Source organism: Myxocyprinus asiaticus, chromosome 23 (assembly GCF_019703515.2).
Source record: "Myxocyprinus asiaticus isolate MX2 ecotype Aquarium Trade chromosome 23, UBuf_Myxa_2, whole genome shotgun sequence".
NCBI lineage: Eukaryota > Metazoa > Chordata > Actinopteri > Cypriniformes > Catostomidae > Myxocyprinus > Myxocyprinus asiaticus.
This window is the reverse complement of record NC_059366.1, coordinates 36,779,388-36,799,826: the sequence shown is the minus strand read 5'-3', so window position 1 is coordinate 36,799,826 and position 20,439 is coordinate 36,779,388. Positions and strand designations below refer to the sequence as shown.

The 20,439-nt window shown below is 39.3% G+C and overlaps 2 protein-coding genes across 6 annotated transcripts in view; one reads left to right on the top strand and one right to left on the bottom strand.

Annotated features, from left to right (window-relative positions):
* The window catches only part of eys (eyes shut homolog), a 293,123-nt gene extending 290,729 nt beyond the window's left edge, over positions 1–2,394 (top strand). Inside the window, exon 46 of the mRNA XM_051651752.1 lies at positions 528–2,394. Coding sequence (XP_051507712.1) covers positions 528–1,723 — 1,196 coding nt within the window. The 3' untranslated portion in view covers positions 1,724–2,394. The remainder of the gene's footprint in view (positions 1–527) is intronic.
* A 1,287-nt stretch (positions 2,395–3,681) lies between these two features.
* Positions 3,682–19,216, bottom strand: LOC127414058 (PHD finger protein 3-like). 5 transcript variants are annotated; one of them, XM_051651753.1, is made up of 16 exons: positions 18,663–18,820; positions 17,855–18,120; positions 17,410–17,529; positions 12,084–13,353; positions 11,549–11,792; positions 10,827–10,872; positions 10,619–10,733; positions 10,331–10,487; positions 10,095–10,211; positions 9,757–9,885; positions 9,519–9,657; positions 9,224–9,413; positions 8,607–8,754; positions 8,427–8,516; positions 8,138–8,333; positions 3,682–8,054 (listed from the first exon to the last, which is right to left on the bottom strand). In XM_051651753.1, the coding sequence occupies exons 1-16, from the start codon at positions 18,725–18,727 to the stop codon at positions 6,391–6,393; spliced, it is 4,956 nt and encodes a 1,651-aa protein (XP_051507713.1). In that variant the 5' UTR covers positions 18,728–18,820; the 3' UTR covers positions 3,682–6,390. The 5 variants fall into 5 exon arrangements, with proteins under 5 accessions (XP_051507713.1, XP_051507715.1, XP_051507714.1 ...); XM_051651754.1 differs by lacking the exon at positions 18,663–18,820 and adding an exon at positions 19,054–19,216 and having other exon boundaries at positions 3,684–8,054; XM_051651755.1 differs by lacking the exon at positions 17,410–17,529.
* Positions 19,217–20,439: the final 1,223 nt, after the last annotated feature.

Below are 20,439 nucleotides of genomic sequence, written 5' to 3'. Positions count from 1 at the left end.
TTCACCAAAAATGAAACTTCCATTATTTACTCATCCTTAGGTCATTCTAATTCCATATTATTTTCTCTCCTCTATGAAACACAAAAGGAAACAGAGGCAGAATGTTCAAGACGCTGTTTTCCAAACAATGAAAATGAATGATCATTTATTCTGCCAAGCTCCTAAAAGGACAAAAAGCACTATAAAAGTAGTCCAGAAGGCTTCTACCAAGTGTTCTGTAGCTATACTAAAGCTTTGTGTGAGGAACAGACCAAAATGTAATCTGATAATCACTGATCACAATCATCCCTTCTGCCGTAGTTCATAAATCTCATTGGCGCTTGTTCATTTGAAAAAAGTTTAACATTGAAAAAGGACTGACTTAATACTTAAAATAATAACATAAGGGTGAGTAAATGATGACAAAATGTAAGTTTTTATGGGAACTATTCCTTTAATATGTGTCTATCTCTGTATAATATATGTGACTTTTACAGTCCCAAAATTGGATGCTCTGAATTAACATGTATTCTCTGCCTTTTCTTAAGGGGATTTTCTTAGTGTGTCCCTATCAGCTGGATATGTGCAGCTCCGCTATAATCTTGGGAATGAAACCATTGTAGTACAGTCTACAAATAAGGTAGATTTAACTGGCATGAGATGGCACACATTGAAGGCTGGGAGAGAAGGCAACCGTGGCTTCCTCATTCTAGACAATGAGGCAATAACAAGGAACTCTTCAGAGGGCCCAACCACTCTGGATGTCAGCACAAACATTTTTATTGGCGGCGTGCCTTCCCTGAATGCAATATCTCCAACTGCGATGGAGAAAGACCCAGTGGGATTCACGGGTGGCATTCGAGAAGTCATAGTCAACGGGCATGACATTGACCTTACAGAGACTGGTGCACTTGACGGAACCAATGTGGGTGACTGGGATGGGACAGCCTGTGGGTACAAGGTATGTCTGAATGGTGGATACTGTCGTCCAGTGGGACTTTCCTCATTCATGTGTATCTGCTCCCCGCTGTGGACCGGTCCACAGTGCCAACAGTCCATTTACTGCAGCGACAACCTATGTCAACACGGTTCTCTTTGCGTCCATAGCGTAATGTCTGCTTCATATTCATGCATGTGTGCTTTGGGGTGGAATGGAACTTACTGTGACCAAGAAGTATCGTTGAGGATGATGAAATTTAGTGGAAATTCATATTTGAAATACAAGGACCCAAAGTATAACTCGAGAAATTTGTTGTACACTGAGGTTTCACTGAATTTCTCCATATCAACAGGGGACGGTTTGATTTTATGGATGGGGAAAGCAGAGAGTGAAGATGATGATCATCTAGCTGTTGGTCTCCATAATGGTTATCTCAAGGTTTCAGTCAATCTTGGAGAGAGAACTGGTCTACCTCTGGTCTACCAAAACACAACTTTCTGCTGTGATCACTGGAATTACCTGTCAATTATTCACAACCGAACAACCATTGAGATTTATGTTAATGAGGAAAGAGTTATTTTTGAAGACATTGACCCCTATGAACAGTATGTTGCCATAAATTATGAAGGTGTGATTTATTTAGGAGGATTTGAATTAAATCGAGATACAGCAACAGTTACATCTGGTCTATTTACTAGAGGGTTTGTTGGAAGCATTAAAGATGTCTTCTTGTTTCAAGACACCAGACAGCTGCAGTTTCTACAAAGCAGTGAAGGTTTCGGTGTCTATCAAGGAGAAGAATAGAAAAAATGACTGTGCATATTTTATAATTGTCGTCTCAAACTTTAAGTATCATGTTCCCTTCTAGAACAAAATAAGGGCACCTACACACTAGAGCGAATCCACTGATTTTAAGGATGTAGAGGAACATTTTTTGCAAAAGTGACAACTGCTGGATGGCACTTGGCATTCATTGACAGTTGTGTTTACAGAAATCAAATTTACTGTATTTATGATTCTTTCTTTTTTTTTTACTTGCCTGGTTCTTTCCATTTCCTCAATATGGACCTTGCACGTTCCTGTCCATCAAATGCTTTCAAATCAAAGCTTTCTGTAATGCAGTGGTTCTCAAGTTTTTTTTTGTTTGTTTGTTTTTTGGGCACACTCAAACTGGAAAATCTATTGCTTTTTAATTGTAAACTTTTTTTTTATTATTATTATTTCCAAAAATAGAATAAATAAAAAGGGATACACTTTGCAGGGGCAATGGTAGAGAAAAAGCTTACTCACAAATAAAAATACTGTCATCATTGCTCATCCTCGAGCCATTCTAAACTAGTGTGGCTTTATCCATCTATGGAACTCAAGGATGGGGGTGAAAATTCTCTCATTATTTACTCACCCTCATGATATCCCAGATTTGTATGATTTTCTTTCTTCACCAGAACACATTTGTAGAAAAATATCTTAGCTCAGTAGGTCCTTAAAATGCAAGTGAATTGCGATTTCTCTTTTGAAGGTCCAAAAATCACAGACAGTCAGCATAAACTTCATCCATATGACACCAGCTGTTAATGTCTTCTAAAGCAACACGAACGCTTTTGGTGTGAAAAAGATAAATATTTAAGTACTTTTTTTAACTCTAAATCATGCTTCCGGTCGGCAGCTGAATGCGCATGACATAATCACATTGGCATTTGAAACACTCGAGAATTGAGGTACGTGTGTCACAGCCGGAAGAGTCGAGGAGGAACGCTGTACAGTAGCTTGGTTGATTTTGGTTTAGATCTGTTATTAACTGTTTCTTTACTCACAATGATGCATTTGAGTGAATATCCTATATGTCTCAATCGATTGGAGAACGTAAGATTACCTCGGTATCCATGGTAACGCAAATACGTCACACAAGAGACCGCTTGGAATCCACCATCTCCTGAAGCATTGGATTATAGTAAAAAGTACTTAAATATTTATCTTTTTTCGCACCAAAAGCGATCGTATCGCTTTAGAAGACATTAATTTAGCAGTTGGAGTCGTATTAATGACATTTATGCTGACTGTCTGTGATTTTTGGACCTTCAAAAGAGAAATCGCCATTCATTTGCATTTTAAGGACCTACTGAGCTAAGATATTTTTCTATTTTTCTTCAAATGTGTTCTGGTGAAGAAAGTCAGACACACCTGGGATCTCATGAGGGTGAGTAAATAATGAGGCAATGTTCATTTTTGGGTGAACTATCCCTTTAAAAATATTGTGAATGTGATTGACTGCCACTGACTGTCAAGCTCCAGAAGCACTTAAAAGCATTATAACCTCCTGAGACCCGAGCATGACTGCTGTGAGCATTTTCTTTTCCCTTTTTGATTTGAAACTAGTAGCCCCTAATAGAAATGCCAGACATTACAGCTGATTTTCTGTAAAGCAGCTTTGGTATAATGTGTGTTGGGAAAAACACAAATAAAAAAAAACTATACAAATAAAAATTATTTGACTTGATTTTAATTTTATGTTAAAATGTTTTTTCTACTTTGTCAACAAAATCTCAATGTTCTCTCTGCACTGTCAAGCAAACAAGTGATAGCCATTGCTGAAGCATTTTACCAATCAGAAATTAGCATAATTAATTCTGATACCGGATCTCACTGGATGTATTCAATGTATATGGTGAGAGGATACTGAGAAAGCTAGATGAAGTTCCAGGAATAGTGATGGATGGTGGTGGTATAAGGTGGTATAAAGATAAACAATCGAAGATCTGTAGATGACATAGTCCTGATAGCTAGATCTGAATCGGACCTCCAACAAATAGTGAATAAAGTCACGTCTGAGAATGAGAAGAAAGGGCTCTTTATCAACTGCAAGAAAACGGTATGCCTTGTGGTTACAAAGCAAAAGGAAACACCAGTCTGCAATATTAAAATCCTTGGAGAAGGTCTGAATCAAGTGAAAGGCTTTAACTATTTGGGAAGTTGGATAACATCAGATGGGATGTGCAACAGACAGATTGAGAGAAGGATTGCAATAGCTAAAGAAACTTTCTCTAGAATGGACAGCCTGCTTTGTAATTTAAAAATCACCATGGAAACAATGATCAGGGTACTAGACTGCTATGTAATGCCAATTCAAAAATATGGCTGTGAGAGTTAGTTGATATCAAAAGAAATGGAAGATCAATTACATGCAACAGAAATGTGGTTCCTCAAATGTATGTTACATATTCCTTGGACAAGTCTTACCACAAATGAGAGTTTTAAATAGAGCAGGCAGTCAAAGGGTGCTACTTAGGAAGATCCGGAAACAACAACTTGAGTTCTTGGGCCATTGTGTGAGGAAAGAAGGTCTAGAGTATTTATTTTTAACTGGAAAGATTGAGGGAAAGAGAGACAGAGGGCAGCAGAGAACATTTCTTCAGAATATTGCAAACTGGACAGGTGTGGATAAGATCAAGCTTATGCAACTGGCAAAGGATAGGAAGGAGTGGCATTACATGGTCGCCAATGTCACTGGATACGGCTTTTGAAGAAGAAGACTTCTGATACAAGGAATGGCCACCATGTTAAAAAAAATACATTTTTTTGCATTATAAATTCTGAATCTATGTAATGATTACCATTGTCCCATGTCTGCTGAATATCTTGAGTGGTGCAAACATCATCTGCAGCTTGAAACTGAACTTTTGGTCTTATGTTAGGAGTGATTGTACTTGGCTGCATAGGAAAGCTATAGGATTCTCCCTTCCTTGTTCCCTATTAAGTGAATGTCTTAACCTCCAGTGTGCTGTCTGTCTGCACTGGTCTCAGAACAGTTCGAAGTGCACCTTATTTTCATCCTAACTCATATAAAGCCTCTGAAAGCAACATCTTCCAGCTTTTGGATAAACCTATTGTTTCTCAATGTGATAATGCACAGTGGATATAGGATTTCTAAGGGGGAAAAAGTCCTATAGTCCTCTCAAATATTCATTGTGTTTAACAGCATGCCGTTTCGCGATAAATCGCAAAAAATGTCAAAATGGCATATCAGATGAAACTAGAGACTCTAATCTTTTGACTAAAACAGGTTTCAATGTAAAAACTTAAGATTTCTTACCAGATGTAGTTTTGTTGACATTTCTCACTAAGATAAACTCAGCTGAGACTGGCGCCATGTTGTTAGTTAAGCAGGCGTTGTGTCAGGCACAGACCACAATTTAAGTTTTCATTCACTGAAAATCTTCCTCTTCACCCAGTCAAATCTGGCTCACACGCTAAAACAACTTTGATTACGTGAGCGCACCTTAGACCATATAGCGAAGGCAGCGCACAAACTTTTATCAAGTATTGTCACCGTTGCAAAATGTGAACAAGTCAACATTTAAGAACTACGGCAGTATTCCGCACCTCCCTAGCAATCCCACATACTTGAACTTCTGCGGTAATGTGTAGGTGCCCTAAATGTGTTAATGGGTCTTTTTACGAATACAGATAAAGTAGCAATATCACAGTGCAAAGAATTTAAATTTATTTACTATTTGTAAAATTCTCAAAACCTCAAAGTGAAACACAGTGAAAAGATGAACACATGATAGCTAGACTTTTATATCTGTCCCTCTTGTAGAGGGACCATTATTACACTTAAGTTTAGTGTTGTAGTGTTATTGAGCATGTTTGTTCTGCAAAAAACCTCAGATGCACAAACCACCATGAACTTAAAACAGCATGAGCATGTGACTTTACATACGTGTGTACTTTCTCTGTTGTTGCAATGTTGAATATTTTTCCATAATTTTTAAACACTTTTACAGTGAAAACATTTTTTATGTAATTGTCAGATGTTATGCCTCCTGATCAAATTGTTTGCATAATCAATTTATTTGTCATTCTGAAATAAACATTACCTTCTTCTTTGAACTTGTTTATTTTAAATTACAATGCTTGGGTCCAATAAAAAAATTAGCCTCTTTAAAAAACAAAGATTTTCATTTCAGCCTCTTTACTAACAATAAAAACATTTTATTATGAACTGTACATAAACACAATGTGCTGAATATGCACATTTCTTTAGTGTGACAAGCCAAAATGTACAAAGAAATTTGTCACCTGAAACATAGAAAATACTTAAGCCAATTTAGAAAAATTTAAATGGTAGAACAAATGGTGAAGCAAAAGAAGCCGTTCTCATGATCCATGGGATGTCTTTCCTCATGGCACTATGCGCGTAACAGTAGTATCATATCCAAAATCTTGTAATTGATTAGGACAAGCTGCTTGTGAAGACATGCTTAGTCTAAGAAAGCCTGTGGGGGGAAAATTAAACTTAAAAACCAACAAATATCCTCCACGTTTAAAAAAACAAACCCACTAAAAATCTGGTACTAACATCGGTTCATAATATAAAAATCATTTTGCACCTTTATAAATAGTTTCCATCTACTGTGTTACAGAGTTTTAAGGAACATGGCAAGAAACGGATGTGGTTTTGAGTATAAAAATCACGAGCGCCTGTCCCTTGAGTCTCTCCTGTGTTTCTCGTGATCAGAGTCCCGTCTGTAATGGCTGCTGCTACTACTGCTGCTGCTGTTGTGCCGCTCTCTCGACCTCTCATACCTGTCATCTTTCGAGTGGCGGTCTTTGTGACTGTGACTTCTGTCCCTGTGTTTTTCTCTATCCCTGTCATAGTGCTTGCTTTTGTGATGGTGTCTGTCATAGCGGTCTTGGTCCTCCTTTCTGTAGGTCTCCTCGGAGCGTCTGGATGACTTGTCGGAACCCTTCTCATCTTTGCTAGAGGGCGAAGGGGTCGGCAAGCTTGGCTCAGGCAGCCTTTGGGTCTCATACATCATTGGAGGTCCAGGTAGCGTTGGAGGATGTACAGCTTGAGGCCAAGGTGGAGCAAGCATGAGACTTTGAGGATCAGTTTGAGGAAATACTTGAGGAGGAGGGACAAGACAAAATGGGAAAGGTGGAGACGACTGAAGAGGTAAAAATGGGGCAGGATTGGCAGGTGGAGGGTAATTGTGTACCGGCACAGGGTGGTATTGGTGTTCAGGTGCACCAGTGTGATAAGATGAGAAAACAGGTGGTGGAGGACCTTGGCTTGGTGGACTGTAAATGTTGGGGTTGAAAGAGGAGGACCTGGACTGCTTGAGACCTTCATTTTTGCCCGTAGATGAGATGGTGGTGATGGGTTGGATGTCATCGATGACTTTGCACTCTAGGGCAGGTTGAGGAGGTGGTTGCAGTGTAATTTTCTGCTGAGATGTTTCTGAATTACTTACGGACTGTTGTGGTTTCAAATCAGTAGAATCACATGATGAAGACCCTTTCTTTAAAATACCTGGGGGAAGTGTCTTTAAAGTCTTGGTGGGACTCGAAACAGTTTCGTTTTTGGGGCCAGAGTTTGAACTGTCACTAACAGCATCTTTTGACACATCTAACAAAGCAGTTTCATTTGTTTCTTGACTAGTGGGTGCAGCTGTGCTACTCTTTGCATTAGTGTTGCTGGAATCCTCTTTGGGTTTGGCCGTTGCGAGAGAGGAAAGGAAACTCTCTGTTGATACATCTGGAGGTTTATCACTAAGAGAAAGCACAACTCCACTCTGGGGGTTGCTTTCTTTCTCGTTCCCTTCTGATCTAGTCTCCAGACTTGAGTTGGATGGTGCTTCCGTTTTTACAGTTTTGGGGTCTTTTTTCTTGATTACGTAGCGGTCAAGTCGAGGAGCACTGCTTGTATATTTAGGTTGAATTCCTGCATGATTTCCACCATCAACGGTTGACATCTTGGGCACTGGTGTTGTAGAGACACTCTTCACATTGTCACTTGAGGTGAATGTGGTGATTCCAGGCAACTTCAGCACACCAGGAAGAAAACGCAAAGAAACATTCTCATCGGTCTCCGTATCCAATATTGGTTCATCAACAACTGATTTAATCAGATCTGCAGGGTCTTTTTTATGTGTGGTCCCCAGAACACCAATAAAACTTTGGTCCACATCTTGTGTTATAGAAGCCTTCTGCTTGTCATTAACCTGAGGTTTGCTTTCAGCCAAGAAACTTGGAGCATCACTAACAACACTTGGCAGGATTACTCCAAAGTCCCTTTTAGGTCTCTGGCGAATGACTAATCCAAGAAGAAGATTTGGACGATTGGTTTCCAGTCCTACAATGCAAGAGGAAGGTAGTTAATATCATAGAGTTTATCAAATCCTACAAATGACCCTTCAGAGAATTTGAAAGTCTTACCTGGGCCATCAAACGGAACAATCTGGTGGGGTATTTTTTCCGTGGAGCCAAGTGGAATGAGATACATGTCTTTAACCTGTTTACGGTTGTTGGCAACAACTCCATATCTTCTACGGCTGCTGAAATATGCGTAGAGCAAAGTATACGAGATCTCATCTTCTTCTGTGTCAGGGACAAAACGAATTATACAAATTTCCTGAAAACAACAAACATAAATTAAATCACAAAAGCAAATACAAATGAGTCAAGTTTGGAATGGAAGAAATCAGAGGATAAAAATCATTCCCACCTTTGTCCCAGAGGCACGAATTTTCTCAACATAGTCCCAGACTATTTGAGGTGAAATACGTCCACCTACTTGGATGTTGTCTGGCAAATCCTGAAGACAGAATTATAGATACTTCTAATAAGTTCAGATATCCAACTGGCACATTTAGGTTTCATTTACAACTGTTATAATGCCATTTACCAGTGTTAGATGGTCCAGAATTCCAGAGACAGGATAAGCTTTTGTTAAAAACCTAGCCACAGCATGCATATCAACAAAGCCACCCCACAGTTTCTCCAAGTTGCTGAGGAAAGTAGCTGTATCTTCCTTGCTACTCAGACTATCTGACCTGTGGGAAAAAAATCTGAAGTAAATCAGAAGGTATTTCCCCACTGTAACAATTTCTAACAATTAAATGTCAATTCTTGTTTTCTTAACCTCAGATTGGGAAAATAATTTGCTTCAGTGTTCCCACACCTTTTATTTCTAATATTTCTATGACTTTTTCAGTCATTCATAAATTCTTTTGCACTCGCAAAGAGCAGTTTTTTAGCGGATTAAATATTTTAGAACGGAGCAGAATTAGAAAATGTGATACAACAGAAATTTCCATGGCTTTTTTTATTTTATTTCCATGATTTTTCAGGGTTTTAATTTCCATGACTTTTAAGGGTTTTATTATTTACACTTTCAATTTTACAATTTCCAGGACTTTTTAGTTCTCTTTAATTTCCACTTTTAAAATTCCATGATATTTCCATAACCGTGGGACCCGTTGCAGAAAATTTGTGGTGAGCAGGACACGTTAGTAATCTCACCTGGATTCAGGCAAAAAATTTAGGAGACCTTCCTCCATGGCTCTTAAAGACAGATCATCAATCAGTGCTGATGTAGGTGTAGTTGTGGAGGACTGAGATTCTTCAGCAGCACTGGACTGCCTCCTCACAACCGTTGTAGCCACTTTCACCACCTTTGAAGCGGCTTCCTCAGAAGGTGGGGCCATACGACCTTGAGAGAATCATATGTAAAATGTAATTTTATGATTGACTCACAATCACAACTTTCCAAAAATTCACATGGCCAAAAATTGCAGAGCTTTTTTATATTTTGGACCTGTGCAGATTTTGCAGTTGAGGTCAAAAAGATGAGATTTGTGCAGACTGGTTGTATCTACAGATTTCTTGGGACTCTCTGCTTTAGTCTCAGGGGGTTTCTCCTCAGGCACTTCTACTGCTTTCAGCACAGGCTCTGGCTGAGGACATATAAGAAAAATTCAGAATGCCATTTCACTTTTTCCTTGTTGGAAAACATAGCAGAGATCCTCAGAATGTAGCGAAGTCTCATATCTTACCTCAACTTCAATGGCCTCTGGAGCTTTGGTAGGCTCCTGATTCTCAATTTCAATTTCTCCTTTGTGGGTGATTTTAGTGATGGGGCGTCTCTCTGCCTCTCTCTGTTCTTTCTCGATCATTTCAATTGTCTGCCGACAGAAACAACACTAGGTTTAACAAAAACTGCATCACTGCAATTGCAATCCTCCGATTTGATAAGAATCCTTAAGGACAACAAGAAAATCAAAATGGACCTTTTGGTTGCAAATGCCATTTCATGTTGTTTAAAAAAAATAAAAAAAATAAAATAAAATTTACAACTATGAAATGCAGCTAAACATGACAAGGTTTTACTGACATGTCGATTCTCTCTTTGTCTCCAAGCAGCCAGTTCCTTAGAGGCCAGCTCTTCTCCAGTCATACGCACCAAATCAGCAGGGGAAACTTCTCCCTTGAGTACGCGCTTGAATAGCACCTGCAAGAGAAAAGTTTTCATGAACACAGAATTGTGTTTTGCTAATGTTTATAAGTTCTGCAGTACATAAAATCTATTTTGCAAGATAATATTTCCAAAAACAAAATGAACATAATTACATTATTTTTTGCATCTTTCAGGTTGAAAGTTAAACTTCTGTATTTGTTTTTGTATTTGCTGTCAACACCCTGAAAGAGAGCAAAAAGCTCTTTCTCCGTCTTTCTGGCCAGCTCAGCAGGCCTGTCCGATGAAATCTTCAAATCGGATTCCTTCAGTCTACAAGTGAGGTGAGACATTAAAACATGAGGATGAGATGAGGATAAACAAGTAAGCTGTATTTTAACAACTAAGGAATCTCACTTTAAAAAATCTTAGTGCAATCTACCAAAAAAACAAAACATTCACACCGTTTCAGAAGAATCTCCTCCAGCGAGTCTCTAACGCTCCGCCTGATTTGTCCGGTGGACGGTTTCTTTGAGCTCACATGAGACACTTTCTTCGTCTCATGCTTCACATTTGCTCCTACAAAAAAATTTAAAATGCCAAGACAGGCTAAACCTTTAATTATTTTAGTTAGACGCAGGTACACAAAATAACTGGTGGAAATATTCATACCACTTTTTGATGCAGAATCTTCTGACAGTCGTCTTTCTCCAATATCCTATATAAAAAATATAAATTAATAATTTTGTCTCTGAATATAATATTAAACTACCATATGAGCCTTTATTAAAATTAAAATCAGTGGTAGCTGCAGATTTGTAGGTGAGTGTGGATAACTTTCAGTGTGAACACGTGTGAGGAAACATCCACCTACACTGAGTGAAGGCTAACTGACCCATTCATACCCAAGTGGAAAATAAACATTAAATGACAAATACAAACCCTTTGAAAGAAAGCTGGTGGCTACCACACAAATCAAAAGCTAAATCAGAAAGAGCAAAGGTACAACATATGACAACTTTATAAACAAGCAATTATCAAATATGCAAATGATCCAAACACATTTCAGATTATAATGTTTTAATTTGATGATTCAAGTTGATATGGATCAACGAAATCAGATCCCGTTTTTGCTTCCAGTGTGAATTAAATAATCTGATTCATAAACCAACGTTATGCTGGCTAATGCAGAGCTAATTATATAACGCAAATAACGTCTATGGTTTGTTTAATGCATGTCAGGTACACTCTTTTGATAAATAAATAGAAGGATACTAAAGACTTTATTGTGAGTACTTTACCTCTTATTATTTATGATGACTAATGTCCATGTTTTGATTATCTATGCATGTAATTATATTGCTTTGTCCATTAGTACTAGAGGACCTGCTTACTTTTCTGAAGGGCCGTATTCCACCAGCAGTGAGTGACGGCTGGGGTCTCTGTTTTTGTTTAGTTGATAACTTATCGTCCGACTGCTCTGTGGCCAGACCACCGGGTTTCCCATCCTCTTCAGCACAGCATTTCAAGCACACATACTCCTGGTCCTCCTCCTCCATCTGTTGAACTTTAGCCAAATCCAGACCCACACAGTCCCCATGAAACCAGTCATCACAGTGCCCACAGCCAACCATGAACCTAGAAATAAAAATAAAAACTTAAAAGAAATAGTTCACCCAAAAATCTTACTCTCATGTCATTGTGAACCCATATGAGTTTCTTTCTACTTTGGAACACAAAATGAGATGTCAGGTACAATGTTAGGATCAGTCATCATTCACTTTCATTACATATTTTTTCCATACAATGAAAGTGAATGGTGACAGGCTAACATTCTGTCTATTATTCTGCAAATTTTTATGTTTAGGTGAACTCTCCCTTTATAAAAAGTCTACCTGATTTCTTATAGGATAAAAATAAGCCACATACCTGTTGTTGTGAGGTTTCCTGCATAATCCACAGTGCTTGCTGGGATCCCAAACAGTCTCACTTTCAGGAGGAGGAGGGTCGCCCTCACTTTCCTTCTTCACCACAGGGGCATTATCCGGGATAAACAGCTGCGGTTCCTCTATCGAGATACTCCGAGAATTTCTACTCTTGTGTCTCTGCTGGATCTTCTCTGGCTTCTTGATCTTCATATTCTCCTGCTCCTCATCTCCTTGGCTGTTTGTCACTGGTGGGTTTGTTTTATTTACAGGTGTTGGTGGATTCTGTGGCTTTTTTGGATGGTGAGGAGATTTATTCTGGACTGACTTGACACCAGGGCCAGAATCAGAGGATGTTTTTTTCCCTACAGTCGCGGGGACAGACGGGCTAACTTTTAAGTGCACAGGAGGTCCATCTCGAGTCTTCTGTATTTTTGCAGGTGATTTAGGAAATTGAGGCCCTCCAGGGCGTTTCAAGCTGACATTAGCAGGTTTCTCTTTGTGGCTTTGAAGTTTTTCTGGTCGGTCCACGTGGATTTTCTTGTCTCTGTTATGTCTGGATACCTTCTGTAAGAGACCTGGCCTGCTAAGTTGAGACTGCTTGTTTTTGACAGCCGAAAGAGTCTGTTTGTGTTCCAAAAGCTGTTTGACTGCAGGCTGCACCGCCGTGCCATTTTTGTTGCGAGATTTTTGCATGCTAGGCTTTTGGGTCTTGATTTGGTCATTCGTTTTGGTGTCGGCTGGTGCTGCGTTTTCCATGCTGGGCTTGAATGGCGAAGTGCTGTTGGCGTCTTGCACATCATTTGGGTTTACATACGGTCCGAAATCCATCGGCATTTCGTCACTACCAGGCTGGCCAACCATCACCTCCCCCACAACTTCTTGTGTGGAATTATCAACCTCTTGTGTGTTATCATCCTGGCTTTTCCCCAAATCTATCCCGATAACATCAGCAGTCATAGACTCATCTTGGAAGCCCAGGGACTGAAGGGCACTTGTGTTAAACGATCCAAATGAATGTGATGGTCCAGGGAGCAGTTCAATTTTAAAGCCTCCCACAGTAACGGTTAACCGGCGTAACACAACTACTGGGTTCATCGATGAGTCAACCTCATGGAGTCCAAATCGACGACTAAGCAGGGCTTCCCTTTTTTCAAAGCCTGTTTCTCCATCTGAGTTTCCACTAGATGTTGCCTCTTGGTCTTTCCTGTCTACTGGTCTTCGTGCAGGACCTGGACGCCTGCCTGGTGTACCTTTGATTCTACCCCGGCTTGCTGAAAGATAATTGTGCAAAAATATGGTTTCAAAATAACTCGAGCCAAAAATTGTGGTTACAGGCAGACTTTAAACCTATAAACCTTATGGCGGTACTAATATCCAAATAAATCAGACATTTTAAGACACATAAAAGGCAAGCTGTTGGCTGTATTACAACAAGCAGGGCCCATAACTTTTTGCCATGCCTGCAAATAGCAAGTGAATTGAAAAAACTTACTAGCCATAAATAGTTCTTACCGGCCATGATGAAAATGTGTTTTTGCATTATTATTTTTTTGTCCCTATATGACAAAGGAATTTTGAGTTGTTTCTGTCTGTCGTATATATGGGTCTAAAACCGTAAGTCACTCACAGCATAATGTATATTGAACGCATTGCCAGGATTTGCGGTCGCAAGAATTGTTGCAGGTTCAAGCAATCTCCGCATTATTTGTGGTAGCTTGCAATTTTATACAATTTCCAAAATTTTTCTGCATAACCCGTGAATCTGAGGTATTCTCATCACTTTCCTTCATGTCTGACAGCGGCAAAACACATGCTCGAAATCTTGAAGCAGTTGCGAAATATCCAACTGCACAGACAGCTGCCATTCTATCATCTCCACAGAAACAGAGTATGAGCATGTCCACCACAACTCCTCCTCTGTGTTACTCCGTGTCATTAACCCTGCATGTATGAACCTGCAACGGCCAAGAACAATTAATGTTACACAAATGTTTAATTTAAGCGAAACCGTAACATTTTGCGTTCACTATCAAAATCCTTGTCTAATCTTTCGCGGGACCGCAGACAGCACATGTACATCACAGCTAGCTTTTAATCTTCACTCTGACTGCGGCGAATGAAACACAAAAACCTGGCGTTAATGGCATTTCTATATTCACTTAAAAATCCCTTAGTTGGATAGTAAAATGTGATTAGAATTTGAAGTGCTTATACAGTACAGATCTGATAAATTGCAATATATGGTAAACACTTATGAAATATATGTTCATATGTGGTTTTCACTCATTTTAAAATGTCACATGTTTATACTGTATATGCAACATACAGTATATTTCAAAATATTTTTAAAACAATTACCATTTTCATGTAAGAAACATTTTTTTCAAATACTTGTGGAATCTGAATATGTAAAAATGCTCAAACATCAACTATAGATTTATGTTTGTATATGGCAGATTTCTGTATCAGATAATGTAATAAATCACAACAGGCCTGATTATTGAATCCTCAATTTTGTTTTAGTTTACAGATTTATTGGAGGTCAATTTTAAATTCAGAAAACTTCTTGCATTGTCTGAGGCAGAAAACTTTAAAAGAAAAATAATTAAGGGTCTTTCAATAGCCTTGAAAGTTTTCACCTAAAATGTATAGTATTTTTGTATTTATTATTTTTTACTTGCTAACTGCAGATTCAGTTATTGTGCACTAAAATATTTACATGTAATTACATTTACACCATCATTGACACAAATTATACCTATACAATGATGATTTGTGAGTTTTTACTGCAAAACAACAACAAAAAATACAGCAAACTGCATCGCAATATTTGAGAAAAGCTGCAATGAATTCAGTCATTTTGAGCAGCAATAATCAGGAAAAACTGCCGCAAAATCCCGGTGGAACTGACTAAAACAGTATTTACATCATGTTTTTGTTCCTCATTTTCAAGAATATTTGATTGAGCGTTTGTATGCATTTAATTTGAATCACTCGTCACTTACGTCATATAGAAAAGAAGAAAAAAAAACAGTTAGGATCAGATTATACAGTGCATCCGGAAAGTATTCACAGCGCTTCAGTTTTTCCACATTTTGTTGTTACAGCCTTATTCCAAAATGGATTAAATTCATTCTTTTCCTCAAAATTCTACAAACAATACCCCATAATGACAAAGTGAAAAGTTTGTTTGAAATCTTTGCAAATTAAAAAAAATTTTTTTAAATTTTTTTAAAAAAAATAAATAAAAAAAAATCACATGTACATAAGTATTCACAGCCTTTGCTCAATACTTTGTTGAAGCACCTTTGGCACCAATTACAGCCTCAAGTCTTTTTGAGTATGATGCTACAAGCTTGGCACACCTATTTTTGGGCAGTTTCTCCCATTCTTCTTTGCAGGACCTCTCAAGCTCCATCAGGTTGGATGGGGAGCGTCGGTGCACAGTCATTTTCAGATCTCTCCAGAGATGTTCAATCGGGTTCAAGTCTGGGCTCTGGCTGGGCCACTCAAGGACGTTCACAGAGTTGTCCCGTAGCCACTTCTTTGTTATCTTGGCTGTGTGCTTAGGGTCGTTGTCCTGTTGGAAGATGAACCTTCGCCCCAGTCTGAGGTCCAGAGCGCTCTGGAGCAGGTTTTCATCAAGGATGTCTCTGTACATTGCTGCATTCATCTTTCCCTCGATCCTGACTAGTCTCCCAATTCCTGCCACTGAAAAACATCCCCACAGCATGATGCTGCCACCACCATGCTTCACTGTAGGGACGGTATTGGCCAGGTGATGAGCGGTGCCTGGTTTCCTCCAGACATGACGCTTGCCATTCAGGCCAAAGAGTTCACTCTTTGTTTCTCATGGTCTGAGAGTCCTTCAGGTGCCTTTTGGCAAACTCCAGGCAGGCTGTCATGTGCCTTTTACTGAGGAGTGGCTTCCGTCTGGCCACTCTACCATACAGGCCTGATTGGTGGAGTGCTGCAGAGATGGTTGATCTTCTGGAAGTTTCTCCTCTCTCCATAGAGAAACGCTGGAGTTCTGTCAGAGTGATCATCGGGTTCTTGGTCACCTCCCTGACTAAGGCCCTTCTCCCCCGATCACTCAGTTTGGCCAGGCGGCCAGCTCTAGGAAGAGTCCTGGTGGTTCCAAACTTCCTCCATTTACGGATGATGGAGGCCACTGTGCTCATTGGGACCTTCAATGCTGAAGAAATTTTTCTGTACCCTTCCCCAGATCTGTGCCTCAATACAGTCCTGTGTCGGAGGTCTACAGACAATTCCTTGGACTACATAGCTTGGTTTGTGCTCAGACATGCACTGTTAACTGTGGGACCTTATATAGACAGGTGTGTGCCTTTCCAAATCATGTCCAATCAACTGAATTTACCACAGGTGGACTCCAATCAAGTTGTAGAAACGTCTCAAGGATGATCAGTGGAAACAGAATGCACCTGAGCTCAATTTTGAGTGTCATGGCAAAGGCTGTGAATACTTATGTACATGTGATTTTTCGTTTTTTATTTTTAATAAATGTGCAAAGATTTCAAACAAACTTCTTTCACATTGTCATTATGGGGTATTGTTTGTAGAATTTTGAGGAAAATAATGAATTTAATCCATTTTGGAATAAGTCTGTAACATAACAAAATGTGGAAAAAGTGAAGCGCTGTGAATACTTTCCGGATGCACTGTATATATGTGTGTGTGTGTATATACATTAGCAGCTGATGTGTGTTGGACCGAGTAGGTTGATGGGCAGAAGATAAGGACAGGCACATCTCCTGGACCGCTGGCAGGCTTCAACATCTTCAGTCAGCTCTATGTGGGTGGATATGAAGAATACACACCCGAGCTTTTGCCTGCAGGCTCTCGATTCCAGAACAGCTTTTTTTCCTATTTTTATTATTGTCTTTTATGATGTCTTGATTAAGATTGTCAGTCCATGATAAAATCTGTCTTTGTTTCATCGATCATCTGTCTGATGATATAGAGAAAGCACCATGAGTGATTTGATATTTTGCTTATTATTTTAAGAACTGTCTGAGCTCTGATGGGACCCTTTACCTTGATATATGTGCAACCATCCATCACAAAGCAGCTTTTGTATTCTTGATGTTTAAAATAATGCTTGGTATTGCAATTCTGAGCACTGTAAATCTTGCAATGTTATCCATGCATTATGTTGCAGTTCCTAATAAAGTTACTGCCGAGTAACTCGCTTTATATCCAGCATTTTATTTACTCGACAAAGACTGCAAGCAACTTCAGCAGATTCAAAGCAATCCAAATTAATTAACCCAATTGCCCCCCTTCATTTCCCCTCACGTTATGTGCACCTGTTTGTCTCCTCTGTGGATGACTTGCATGTCTCTTCCTGCCCCGTGAGAAGCTGGACTGACTGTGTTCTCCATCAGATGGACTCTGACTGATACCTGTTGTCATGTCATGATCGACATCTGCAATGCATCGGTCAAGGGAGTTAATTAAAAGCTTAGTTTGTTGCTTATGCTTAAAGGAATCGAATAAAAATCAAGGAATCAAATTGTCCTTGATAATTTCAAATGAGAGAGCTTCATGCACTCTGAAAACATACAAAAACTTCCTCCACAGTCCAGCAATATCACTTATTGAAACTAAGCTGCAAAAATGTAACAAGTTTTGGTGTACAAAAAAAATTGCAAACATAAGAGGTGGACTTCATAGGGAAAGAAATACATAATGTATACGATGATCCTTAAATGAAAAAAAAAAAAAAAAAGAGAAAGAAAACAACTACGATACCTGCCGAGCTTCCAAGTTTGAAATTGACATCTTCATTTTCTAAAAGATGAAACTGGTCACTGGCAGATCCAAACATGGGATCTTTATCACTGAGCATGTTCTTCAGTGAATCTTCTGGTTGACTATGACCTGGATCAAACTCATCACTTGCTTCACATTCCAGATTCTGTCCGAGCAGCAAAGAATCATCCAACTGGTCACTGGGAATCAGATGGTTGAATGAACCACCAACTATATCCATGAATACCTGCACTGCACTGTTTGCTCTGAAAGAAAAGGCAAAATGTATAAACATAATTAACATTGCATCATCTAAGAACGTCAAGAATATTATATATAGTGGTATAAAATGAGGCATGTTTGGCATGAAGAGATCTTCACGCAACTGTATTGCAAACCTTACACAGATATACTTGCATTATTAATAATCGACCACACAACTGCTTATCAAAAACAATGCATCATGAAATAATTGTCTGAAATAACTTAATAGAATAGGGATTTCAAATTAATTCGAACATTTTAAGACATCGGCATCAGGTGTTAAAGTGCCCATCCGTTACTTCGGTGCCAAAAGCAAAATGCATTGTAGAGTAGACTTCATATTCAAAATTACTGTCCGGGTAACGCAGAACAGTCTTGTATTCATGCACTGTCTTAAATCAAGCATTAATAAAGTCGTATTAATATGCATACAGAGTAGACTGCTCTAAGTGACTGAGTGTTTTTATTTTGACTACAGATCCACTCACGTGCAGACAGCTAGCGCATGCGGGCCTGTACAGCCACAACGACAACACACACTTACTTTAACCCATTCTGGACGGAGTAAGCAGCTGTTTCAAGCAGTTCCACAGTTTGTAGAATATGCATTTGTCGCTAAAGCAACAAGCGGCGTTAAGATAGCTCCACACAAACAAACCCAAACACACAAAACGCTTCCGCGAGCCCTGGGGGCCTTTGCAAGCCTGCCTTCATCTTATGCGCACACCGGGACGTATTTAACTCACTTTTATGAAAAAAATATTCATTTGTATTACAACCGAGACCGTCCCCTGAACGTAAATAAAGTTGCAGGCATATTTGACCCGCGTTTATATTCACGAACTAGAGTCTGGAGTTGCGTTGAAAGGCCTCGCGCTGAACGGACGGCGCTCGTGCACGCCCACTCTGCCCGAGCTGCAAGATAAAACACTCACCGTTTGTGTCACAGTAAACGAAGATTCTGCGCATAGTGGGAGAACGGCTTGTATTATCGGTTACGGTGGTAAGGCGCCATACGGAATGCCGTCGTTAAATCCACAGCTTTTCCGCTTTGGATCTGCGGTGGGACACACACAAGTAGTACTTCCTGTTGACCCTCTGAACCAGCAAACAACCCGTAATGTGCTACAGTTGTCAGTAGAGGGCAGTGTCGTTTATCTCATATACTTCGTTATGACGCTTACATTGCAGAGCCTGATGACCCATGAGGTACTCTCATACTGAGTACATTAGACTTTATTAATTTCACCCATTTATTGTTATACACACACACACACACACACACACACACACACACACACTGGCGACCAAAAGTTTGGAATAATGTACAGATTTAGCTGTTTCAGAAGGAAATTGGTACTTTATTTCACCAAAGTGACATTCAGCTGATCACAAAGTATAGTCAGGACATTACTGATGTAAAAAACAGCACCATCACTATTTGAAAAAAGTCATTTTTGATCAAATCTAGACAGGCCCCATTTCCAGCAGCCATCACTCCAACACCTTATCCTTGAGTAATCATGCTAAATTGCTAATTTGGTACTAGAAAATCACTTGCCATTATATCAAACACAGTTGAAAGCTATTTGGTTCATTAAATGAAGCTTAACATTGTCTTTGTTTTTGAGTTGCCGCAGTATGCAATAGACTGGCATGTCTTAAGGTCAATATTAGGTCAAAAATGGCAAAAAAGAAACAGCTTTCTCTAGAAACTCGTCAGTCAATCATTGTTTTGAGGAATGAAGGCTATACAATGCTTGAAATTGCCAAAAAACTGAAGATTTCATACAAAGATATACACTACAGTCTTCAAAGACAAAGGACAACTGGCTCTAACAAGGACAGAATGAGATGTGGAAGGCTAGATGTACAACTAAACAGGAGGATAAGTACATCAGAGTGTCTAGTTTGAGAAATAGACACCTCAAATGTCCTCAGCTGACAGCTTCATTGAATTCTACCCGCTCAACACCAGTTTCATGTACAACAGTAAAGAGAAGACTCAGGGGTTCAGGCCTTATGGGAAGAATTGCAAAGAAAAAGCCACTTTTGAAACAGAAAAACAAAAAGAAAATGTTAGAGTGGGCAAAGAAACACAGACATTGGACAGCAGATAATTGGTAAAGAGTGTTATGGATCTTAACCCAATTGAGCTTTTGGGATCAGCTAGACTGTAAGGTGCGTGAGAAGTGCCTGACAAGACAGCCACATCTATGGCAAGTGCTACAGGAAGCGTGGGGTGAAATGTCACCTGAGTATCTGGACAAACTGACAGCTAGAATGCCAAGGATCTGCAAAGCTGTCATTGCTGCACGTGG